The sequence below is a fragment of the Durio zibethinus genome, chromosome 17 (assembly GCF_047325235.1).
Source record: "Durio zibethinus cultivar Kanyao isolate XHJ-2024 chromosome 17, ASM4732523v1, whole genome shotgun sequence".
NCBI lineage: Eukaryota > Viridiplantae > Streptophyta > Magnoliopsida > Malvales > Malvaceae > Durio > Durio zibethinus.
The window spans coordinates 11,189,116-11,200,531 of NC_143178.1; the positions used below are offsets into that span (position 1 = coordinate 11,189,116).

Sequence of the window (11,416 nt, forward strand, 5' to 3'; positions counted from 1 at the left end):
TATAATAACACTAACTTTGAGGAGCTTTATTTTATTTCATATTGTTAAAGTTTTGATTTTTTTTTTTTAAATTATGCAAGAGCTTTTGTACTCTTGCTAAAATTAGAATTATATTATAATTTATATAAATTTTATTTTTATATTATTTTGATTTGATAATTTTAATTAAATTATTAATTTTATCAATTTTTTATTGTTAAAAATATTCATGTAAAGTTAACTTTATTTACGTTGTAATTTCGATAAATAAAATCAATTATTAAATTATGTAAATAATTTTTATATTTATGAAATTTAAAATTTAATCTTTTTAGTATAATTTCATAAAAATCTCATCCTAATAAAAATTGAATTTATTAATGTTAGTCTAATTACTAATAAAAATAATATTTTTTATTTTTTGACATATTTAATTTTTTTAAAAAATTAATATTTTGAAATTTTTAGAATTTTTTAGAATTTTTACAAATATTAAATTTCTTATTTTTTTAACTATATTAAAATTTTAAAAAATTATATTTTTTGATTTTTTAAAAAAATAGATTTATTTTTTTAAAAAATTGCTATTTTGAATTTTTAAAAAATTTTCAAAATTTTTTTGAATTGATTGCATTTATCCAAATTGTTACATTAATAAAATCAATGTCACATCAATAAAATTAATATTCACATCATTAATATTTTTAACAACAAAAATTTAACAAAATTAAAAATATATAGACTAAATTTACATAAATTATAATATATGAATTAAAATTTAAGTTTTAGCAAAATATAAAAATTTTTTACATAATTTATCTTTTTTTTTTTATATATATATCATTAGAGGTTGCATTTGAATTTAACTGATCCTTATTTCGGTGGGATTAATGTGTTTTTTTATGCGATTGAACTGTGACGAACCGTTTGGGTAACATTCTACCAATGCGATTAAGCACTAAATTCTCATCGTAGCTTCAAATTTTCACTGGAGGTAAGAGTTTTCTGTGAAATTTTTCATTCCCACCACAGCCCCCTTTCTAAAAAAGACCATGTTTTATTTTTTTTTTCTAATTTTTAATTATAGTGCACTCATTTCACTTGGCTTTTTTCATCTATTTGTTTATTCTTTTGAAACTTTATTTTAAATAAAAATAATTATTATTTTAATATAAAAATATTATTATTTTTTTGAATTATTATTAAATTTTGTAAATATATTATTATAAAAAAATTTTAAAAAAATATTTGATATATTAAAATCATTTTTATTACTTTTTAATTATTTATTTAAAAATTATTATTTGACATAAAAATAATTTTAATAATTTTTAATAATTTATTAATTTTATAAATGTCAAATAATTTAATATTTATATTTTATATAAATTTAAATTTAATATATTTAATGTCACATTACAATTCATTGCTATTTTTACTTTCAAACGTATATTACACCCTTGATTTTAATATCATTATTATAATAATTAATTTTATTATTATATTAATTAATTTAATATTTACAGTTGTTTTTAATTTCATCAAAACTAATTTTAATGTTCACTAAAATGAATCCCCAGTCTTTTGTTCATTAATTATTTTCATTTAATTTTTGGGTAGTTTTAATTATTTGGTTTTACTATTGAAATGAGGATTCTGATTTTTGAAAAGCCATTATAATCAAATTTCTAACAGTTAAAATCTCCAAAATAGAGATTTAAGTTTCCAACAAAGAATACGACAGTCAGGCACCTTTTGATACCTGTCCAAGAGAAACAAACGACTTTATTTTTTTTTTTTCTTATTGTGTCTCTTTTTTCCATTTGTAAGATCTACATTTCTGGAGTTCTGTGATACAAAATCAATACATACACAAACAATTATGTACAGCAAAACAAAAAAAAAAATTTATCACTGTCACTTTATCTTCTTATCTTCATTTTCTCTTTCAAGGACCACTGGAGCTGCTGGGATGCTGAACCACCACTCCCTCAATCTCCTCATCCATCTTTCAGTGCTTGCTTTCCTTGGCGGTGAATACCTCGTAAATGTCTCCAAAAAGATGAGGAGCACCACGTACTTACTAGGCAAGAAAGTCAGAATCAAGGCTGCAAACAGAAGAGCGACTGCAAATTTCTCGCTTGCCTGGTAGATTAACATCATAGCGGGAAAGTCAGCACACTATAAAATTAGTCTCATCAGTTTTAGATTATTATTTAAGTTTAAGAGTTAAAAAAAAAAAATGATACAATAAGACAAGCAGCTGATCAGTTTAAAGATAAGAAAGCAACAGATTCTACCATGCTGAAAAGTAGCGACAAACTAAGAGAGTACAACCTGTGGGGAAATGGACAGCAACAAGGCACGGAACTTGAGAAGAACTATGTTTCCATCTTGGACAAGCTGTTCAACTTGAGATACCGCATTCTGAACAGCCAAAAGCTGCTCCACTGTGTTCATAGGTGGAGGTGCTATTATCTTCATTTCATCCACAGGCCTGCCTTGGTTGCAAAATTGTGTAAGAACCATAAATATCGCAAAAAAGAGTAGCATCAATGCAAAGGCATAACCAAGCCATCCCCTGAAATGAACAACATATGAATTCCAGTTAGTCTGATTCATGCAAGGAAACCTAATGAGATATGAAGATCACTATGAAGTCAACTCTAGAGTTTTATGCTAAAATGTTTTCTATTTAGATCAACCAATTACGTATACCCATCCTCAAATTACATATACAAGAGAGCAACAAGACAAAGAACCTTCCCCTTGTGGTACAGTATGGATTAACATTTTCTACTTCAAAGTTTACTATTCTTTCACACAAAAACTTCCTTCAATCATTGCAATCAAGTCTACGACATATTTCTATTGCTTAGGTGATCATCTAAGCTGACAAGTACCTGAATCAAATCATTTACACAGGATGACTTCCATATATCAATAGAACTACTCCAGCTTAACTCAGGATTATTTATCCAAAAAGTGCAGACGGATGAAACCAATCATTAGAGGCATTATGAAGAAGTGCACTCCAGAAGAAGGCATTGGAAATAAACCATTTCAGTCAACCTAATATTTGACAGCCCTGCCCTCAAATAAGGCATTACAAGTGATGTCAATTATCAGTTGGAATAACTTGGTTTTGTTGCTAGAATAATTCCACCAAACAGTAAGACAGTTATACATTTGCTCTCATGTGCATACCAAAAAAGTAATAATAAAGAAAAATAATGTTTATTCAATTGCATCTTACCTGAAAATGATGAAAGTGAAAAACAAACAGAACAGCAAAGAATTTAGAGGATCATCCCAATATACCAAAGAAAGAAGCCACTTCCCAACTTCTATCACTGGAAAGAGTAACTCCTGCAAGTAGAAAAATAGAAAAAGCAAAATTAGATAACGGTACAAGTCATGGAAGTTGCAACGACAATCAGGAGAAACAACAGAACGGCACAGAATGGCAGAGCCAGAATTAAACCTCATATGAGTTGGCAACACTATCAAAAATACAGTTCAAATTGATCACTCTGCTAACCAACACTGAATGATATAATTTGATGGCGTCACTCAGAAAAACATGTGTGCATGCACCATTCAGTGTTCAGCAACTACATTTAGCTTGGTAATCAAAATTTAATAAACAAGTACAGTTAATCAAACTTGCTATTTTTAACAAACTTATTTTCATTTGAACAATGAAAAGGAGCAAAGAAGGGTTAACATTTTTGAAATTCTAAAGCCAACAGTGATATCTTCTGTGATACCTTCATAACAGCTAAATTGGTGTCAATACCATCTACTTTAACCCCATCTACTGTTTCTTGTGCTAGCACCACTTTTTTATAGTTGTCTCTAGATTCCTTAACTGCTTTCTCCAACAAACTCATCTCACCCACAGCTACTTCACCCACTAGAAGTCCAGCCTCACTGGGATTACTTAAACTTGAACCAAACACAAACCCTAAGTTTGAAACCATTGCCAACGCTGAGATTGCGTACATGCCACCTCCAGCCACAACATTGTTACCCCGGTCTAATTCCCTTGAACTTAACATATTTGCAAGAGTCTCCAGTATCAAATCTCCCCCAGGTAATTGATCACAAAGATTAAACATGAGAAGAGATTCAAAGCAAATGGAGTTTGAGGAACTAATTTCCTGAATGGCTTGCACACGTAAAATTCCAAGAACAGCTTTTGAAAGTGCATCATCCTTTTCAATTCCAGTAATATGGAACTTATTTATAAATCTATGAACATATAAAATTTCCCAGATTATTGCTAGCCAGTAATCACGCCGAGTGTGCCCCTTAAGCTCAGGAAACTCTATAACAACTGGTTCTGATCTACAAGAGAGACACCATAAACAGTCAATAGCTAAATTATATTCTCAGACAAGCTTTATGTTAAAATCAAAGCATAAAATACAATTCATGATTGATTCAACACCAAAGTATCACAGAATTCTATTCAAAATGAAATAAATATGCAATCACGCCTTACAAGGAAATTGATTTGTATAAGACTGCTTTGTCAAAAAGCCGAGTACCCCATGGCCCTGTCAACTCAGGTTTAACAATTTGTTTTAGATCATCTGACAAATCATATGTTTTAGGTTTGTCATAAGATACAACTCGAAGGGCTTCAAAGTACAATGCGTGATCTGTTAGTATTAACCGACCTGCAGACATGTAAGAACAATTTCAGAAAAGGCTAAATATTGCACTGTGGTAATCAACAACCAAAGCTGTTGATCAAAAACAAAGAGAGAGAATGAAAGAAGAAAAATAAAAAAAAGTATGTTGCAGTAATGAATTTCATCAATGAACAAAGATATCATATGGTAGTTTATTGAATAAAATTTTGCTATCCGATCAACTTACCTGGCCATGTTGATATTCCAACATGTTCAAGAACCGGTTGAGTAGTGACTGTCCCATCCACCTCAAGTATTTTTTCTCCTCTTGATGATCGGACAGCAGACAGAAGAGATGACTCTGATTGACTCTTCATCTTTTTTATCACTCTATAGAGATCAAATTTTAGAATATTATATTTAGATAGGCAAACCGACTAAATAAAGATGCAGCCACAAATCACAAGGCCTTTGATGTAGTATGAAATTTCTTTAGATGAATTTAAAACTAAAAACCCAAACAACAAGGTGTAGTCGGCATTGGAGTAGAGCAATGGCCAAAAGATATATAGAGAGTAACTAAATTATAATAAGCTTCTGAGGAGAACTTTCCATATTATATGATTCATCATGTTAGTGGTGTTATGTCACACCATTGCCAATTGGTCTTAGTTAAACGCTTAGCATGATATTAGAGGCCAAGTTGTTCATAGGCCTATTTGTTTCAATTTTTAATATCAGGATTACATTTGAGGGAGAATGCTAATGATTTTATCCCACAATATTAAATTTCAGGTTTCTTGTTCATTGGTATAATATTGGATGCTTAAGACATCATAACAAGTATCATCAAGGATTATAAAACCCCTCAACCCTGACTATGAGTTTCAATTATGTTGAGGTGAAGAATAAGCAAAATGTCAAGACTAAGCCAGCAGATCATGCATCAGATTCATTTAGCACAAAAATAAGAAAGAGATTAACCAGGTAATTTACGGACAAAGAACATGGCACACCATCTTGAGTGACTTCTGATAAATGAATCAATTAACATTTAAGTGTAGCAAAATAAACTCTTTTACCAAGAATAAACCATCATGCACTTTAAACTTCAAGTTAAACCCAAGTACATCTCCTTTATCAAGAATAATTCTCATCACCTCACCACTTACCTTACAAAGACAACATCATTTTGATAAGGAGAAATAATTGTCCCTCCCTATCCGTAATCCTGCCCCTACATCTTCTAAGATCTATCAACAAAATTTTCCCACAACATATTGGGTTGAGACTCATATACAGGTCATTCCTTCATAATTCCCGGCAGATGCCTTCCCCAAAAAGCTAGATTCAGCATTAATGTGAACTAAACTTGGTTTACATCCATCAAGTCGACCTTTTTGGTTAGCTAAATTACAGGTGCACCTTAGAACAATTTAAAAATCACCCAAAATGGAACATGAAATGATTATAGCCAGTAGGTATGGAAATGTCAGCTGCATACCTACAATCACAAGCACGTTCAAGGAAAAGTAATACATTTTCAGTTTAATTAATAAGCAGAACACTGCAGGTTGTGCTCCTGAGATGCTCACTTCATAAAAAAATTGCTTAGTTTAAGATCATATCAGAATTATCCCCACCACACCTTACATTGGTGGGTCCATACAAGTCAGAATTTCAAAATTCCATGACATGTTTCAGTGTTAATTAAGAGAAAAAAAGGGGAGGGAGGGTTTGAAACTTTGACTAATCTGAAACTTCCTTTGTCAAAAAAGCTTTTCAGCAATAAGGCCTATTTGGCACTTGTACCTGTAGTTGTACTGGACAAATTATTTTCAATTCCATTTAATATCGTCCCCAAGGCCCTCCTATAAACTGTTCATTTTCTGAAAAGAATATCAGTTCAAGACTTTTGGTTTATCTTCTGATGACTGATCATACTTTACAAACCCTTTAATCTTGTTTGAGAAGTTATTTTAGGATCCCTTTAGTTTGGCTATATGTCCTCATATTTGGTTATTAGTTGTAAAGTTATTTAAACCTTGAAGGAATGAGAGCTAAGCAGAGCACAAATTTTCTTATCTTTGAATTCTAAAATTTTGCGTTAGACACACATGTATTTGGTTAATAGTTGTAAAGTTATTAGTTAACTCTATAATTGGAGCAAAACATAAACAAGAGAGGGGCATGAAAGTATATAGAGAATTCACAAGGTAAAGGCCCGTACCTTTCCAGTCCATTTAGGTACTTGTCATAGACAGAGAAATGAAGCCGACCACCTGTTGAGATAGTTAGAACCTCAAAGAGGTTTTCACAAATAATCACATTGGCAATGATTGGAACTGCCGGAGCTATTCGAGAGAAGGCTTCCACCCCAACTGATAGACCACCATCTAACTGCAAGCAAGACAAAATGATGACAATAACTTTCAGCATCAATTCTAAGGTTTGTTGGACAATTAATGGCACTAGAAAATCTGTCCTCCAAGTACATGGGAACAGTTTAATGTGTATAATACAAGAAAAGAGCTTTTAATTACAGAAGATATAAGACCATTCGGAGTTTTCACACAAGATCTGTAGAGCACACATCCACAGATAAAACAACAAAAAGAAGCAAGCAAACATGCAGCAAGAATCTTTTGCCAGATGATTGAACCACCGCCACCCTCCCTCTCCCCCTCCCAAGAAAATAAAAAATAAAAAATAAAAAAAAGGACTAAGAGAGGAAAGTTACATTAATTAGAGTTTGGCTGGAAGCTGCAGGGGCCTCCCAAGCCACCATCATGTCAAATGTAAGGCGTCGAAACTTTTTATCAGCCAGATGACCCATTACTCGAGTAGACAGAGCAAGAGCCCTGAAACAGCAGTATTCTAAAAAGTTCCTCGCATACTGTGATTTATGCTTTATAGCTTCACGTGCCTCAGCATTAAACCTTTCCTGAAGCTCACTAGAAGAGGTTTCAAGAATTCTGTACATTTTGTTTTTGTTAGCCATAAGGAGACTATATATGTAAGTTAAAAGGCAATTTGCATTATTTTTATATGCATCTAGGCTGAACTAGAAGCATATGAAAACCTAATTTAACAAAAGGACTTCCAATCAGATTAAGGTACAAGTTGCAAAAGGAATTTATGCAGGCAGCAACAACAAAGTAGCAGCAGAAGCAACCTACTTTGAGCATCTTCGCACAACGATATTTGCAACTGGAGAGAGTTCAGGTATCCAATTCCTTCCAGCAGATGGAGAAGTCTCCAGCTCCTCAAATTCCTTTGCAAAGGAGCTTTGCTTGCCAAGTAACCATTTGAATGATCCTTCTTTTACCAAAGCCTCGAGCATAATTCTAGTCTTGCTTGCCACTGCCATTTCTAACTTTCTCGCAAGTCATACACACTGAAAAATAATCCACAAGTAAATTGCCCAAAACCCCCATATTAAGTTTAAATGTCTGGATTTTCACCAACAAAAGTTTCAATTTCAGCTATCTTTCAATGCATCCAACTAGAATTAGAAAAACTAACTTATGATTCATTCAAAAGCCCAATAAAAGTTTTCTGCAACAATTTTAAATGGCAAGCAAAATCTTAAAAGAATCTAAGAGATAACTCACCCGACAGCAAACATTTCAAAACAACTCCCAATTTTATTAGAAATCCAACTAAAGTGAAAATCTAACAAGACTATCAATCTCAGCATCTTTACATAATACCCACAAAAAGTTAATACGTTTTTCAAAACCCAAGTGTTGAATTCCATTAACAACCTATTTCCAACTACTTAAACTAACGAAAAATTGGGAAAAAGCAAGAGAAAACATTTACCTCAAGAAAATGTGAACATTCAAATCATTCTAGAACCCCAAAATTATGCACAAGAAATTCTCAGTTGATTCCTGGAACATTTCAAGAACCCCATGTCAGATTACATCCATTGAACAATTTGCCACCAATCCATTTCTACAAAAAGCAAGATTCACAAGATTTCCTCAAAAAACAAGAGTTCCAAAACAACTTCAATTTGAAGAATATTCATTATTCTTTAATGGGTTTTAGAAAAGAAGGAAAAGAGAAGTCAAAATTAAAATAGACAGAGCTGTAAAACACTGTAGCTTAAACTACGGAACTTTTACCATCGTCTAAAGAAGAATCTTTCGGGTTTTGATGTCTTGGGAAGGTGATCTAAAGACATCCAGTGCAGCTAGTCGAGAACGTTACTTGCTTTGATTGGTTAAAGGATAGCGTGGAGTAAGAGAAAGAGATGCGGACGATTCGGCCCAAGCTTAGAATCCTGTTGACATGGTGGAATTAATCCTAATAACAATCCTGTTTTCTACACGATGTGCCGTTGCCCAAGCTGTAAGCCTGTTTGTAATAATCTGTTTAGAGAATAATTTGGTCTGGAAACATGACATCGGTCGCTTGCATCTCAACACTATAATAACCCAAAAATCAATTATGTGATAAAAATATTTGATTTTTCTTTCAAATATATTTTTTAATATGTACAAGAGTTCATTGACTTTGACTCAAATTGATAATGATAAGTTGTTTTTTTTGGAGATATATCTATAACTTAATATTAAAGTTATCTCGCAACTTTTTTGTTTTTTTAATTTGTTATCTATATTAGTAATATCTTTAAAACAAATTGACGCATATATTTGGACACATAAAACCTGGAAGTTATGGATTGGAGGGCTAATCGATGGGTAAAAATTAAAGGTTCTGAATTTTTCAAGACAGGAATAAAAAAAAAACAAAAAAATTAAAGAGGAAGAGGGAGCAATAGAGTAAAGGAAAGGGAACGATTAAAAGCGGGAAGGGAGAAAGGCTGTTGATGTATCAACCTTTCCATAAAGGTTGTTGATGTATCAACCTTTCCATCATTACTGCCTATAAATCTTTTTAGAATCTTAATCTCCTCTTTCCCTTTCTCCTTCCTCAATTTCTTTTTTATTGTTTTCTTTATTTTGATCTTTTCCTGTTTTTCGATTTTGCCTTTCTATTCGGCTGGTTTCTTTTCTTCTGACTTTGCATATGTGAAATATTCTTGCATTTTTCTAATATGGTCTTTGTGCCCCTTTTTTTATTTCATTGATTGAATTTTCTTTTTGTTTTTGGTTTTAGGGTTTTGCAGCTTAGATTTTGTTTTTTTTTGGGTATTGTTGATTTATTTATTTTTTGAAAATTATTGATAATTTTTGGCAAAAATTGAGCTTTATAAGAGAAAAGTGGAAGTTATAAAAAGGGTAGTTCTTTATCAAATTCAAGAGGTAATTGTATGTGTTTTTTGTGAAAAAATTTATGTTTCTATGAAATTTTTAAAATTGTATGTATAATTTGATACTCTGTTGATATTTCAACTCTACTATTTGATTCAACTGGGAAAAAAATAGAAGACAAACAATCTCTAATTGTTTTTACAATCTATGCAATAAAAACTTCAAAATCCAAAGTCACCCACAAAGCCTAAGCAAAATTTTATATTTTTTTTACAACTAAATTATGTTTTAACCTTTTTTTAAAATTTGGGTAATTGGGTGAAACAACTTTTGATCATAACAATGTTGGTTGGTTTGAAACCCATACTAGAAAAATGCAAAAATATTTTACATCTCTTGAATGATTATAGAGGGTATTAAAGATACTGCAATTTTGATTAACATATGTCCTTTATAAAAAATGTATAAAAAAAATTTAAACCAAGTTAACATTTAAAGTTCGAATATTATAGCCATTGTTGATTAAATGAATTTCTACTCCTACATGGTTGCAAAACTTTGTCCTTTTACTCACCTTTTAGTGTTGCCTTCAAACTTGCATGTTGCCTAAATATTGGTGAATAGTTATGATGCCGGATAAGCATGATTAAAATGAAAGTATTAGCAACCAAAAAAAGTAAGTCTATAATAATTTGATCATATGTTTATGTTATGGCCATATAAGAAGAAAATTTATTGGAATTAACATCCTTTTGTTTATCAAGACATAGGGAAAGTTGTATGTTTGGAACCTTTTTTTTTTTTGCTTATTTTCATGTTATGCTTGAATCCTTAACTCAGTTATGCTTTTTCCCATTTTAGGATGGTGCAAAGAAGGTGATAATTTCTAGTCCTAGTAAGAATGCCCCCATGTTTGTTGTCATTGTCAATAAAAAGGAATACAAGCCTAATTTTAATGTTGTCTCCAATGCAAGTTGCATTACTAACTGCCTTGTTCCATTGGCTAACGTAATAGTGATTCTTATTTTATTTGTTTGAAGCATTAGGCTAATACTTTTATCTTTAAGGTAATAACGGACCTTAAACATAGTGGTAGGTCATCTATGACAAATTTGACTTTGTTGAGGGTCTTATAAACACTGTCCATTTGATTTTTGGTAAACAACTATGGTGTTTTATTTTTACTTGCCCCAATAATTTATGTATTTGAGATTGACCCATCTTTTTAATTCAGCTACCTAAAAGACTATTAATAGCCCATCAATGAAGGGTTGAAAAGGTGGTAAAGTTGTTTCTTTGAATTTTAAGTTTATAATGTGATGGGTAGGCCTTATGAGAGGTGCAGTCATTATTACGCTGTCTAATAACAAGGTAAATTGTCTTATTTTAAACCTAAGGTTTAGTTTAGTTAATTCATGCAACCACCCTTAAAAGGTAACATCCAACACATTTAAAGTTTAAATTCGAATATCTACAGCCCCTTTCTCTATCTCTAAATTGTTACCTCATTTGTAAAAGAAAGAAAACTTGTGGTATGATGTTTCGCTAATTACATTGTCACTACTTTACAAA

At 31.4% G+C, this 11,416-nt stretch overlaps 1 protein-coding gene across 3 annotated transcripts; it reads right to left on the reverse strand.

The window, feature by feature from the left end:
* Positions 1-1,715: 1,715 nt before the first annotated feature.
* Positions 1,716-9,128, reverse strand: LOC111281881 (uncharacterized). Of its 3 annotated transcripts, none has more exons than XM_022869690.2 (11): positions 8,753-9,128; positions 8,445-8,515; positions 7,799-8,016; positions 7,360-7,594; positions 6,850-7,019; positions 4,867-5,009; positions 4,487-4,541; positions 3,750-4,329; positions 3,236-3,348; positions 2,317-2,560; positions 1,716-2,124 (listed from the first exon to the last, which is right to left on the reverse strand). In XM_022869690.2, the coding sequence occupies exons 3-11, from the start codon at positions 7,987-7,989 to the stop codon at positions 1,897-1,899; spliced, it is 1,959 nt and encodes a 652-aa protein (XP_022725425.1). In that variant the 5' UTR covers positions 7,990-8,016; positions 8,445-8,515; positions 8,753-9,128; the 3' UTR covers positions 1,716-1,896. The 3 variants fall into 3 exon arrangements, with proteins under 3 accessions (XP_022725425.1, XP_022725390.1, XP_022725399.1); XM_022869655.2 differs by having other exon boundaries at positions 4,487-4,664; positions 8,753-9,124; XM_022869664.2 differs by having other exon boundaries at positions 4,487-4,664; positions 8,445-8,579; positions 8,753-9,066.
* Between the last annotated feature and the right edge of the window lie 2,288 nt (positions 9,129-11,416).

Bases quoted from the DNA above. Each gene is read 5' to 3' on its own strand.
- LOC111281881 (XM_022869655.2), bottom strand. From the start codon at position 7,989: ATGGCAGTGGCAAGCAAGACTAGAATTATGCTCGAGGCTTTGGTAAAA. The intron at 7,020-7,359 runs GTAACTTTCCTC...TCTTGCTTGCAG, and splicing joins CCAGCCAAACTCTAATTAAT to TTAGATGGTGGTCTATCAGT. The intron at 2,125-2,316 runs GTTGTACTCTCT...TTAATCTACCAG, and splicing joins TGCTGTCCATTTCCCCACAG to GCAAGCGAGAAATTTGCAGT.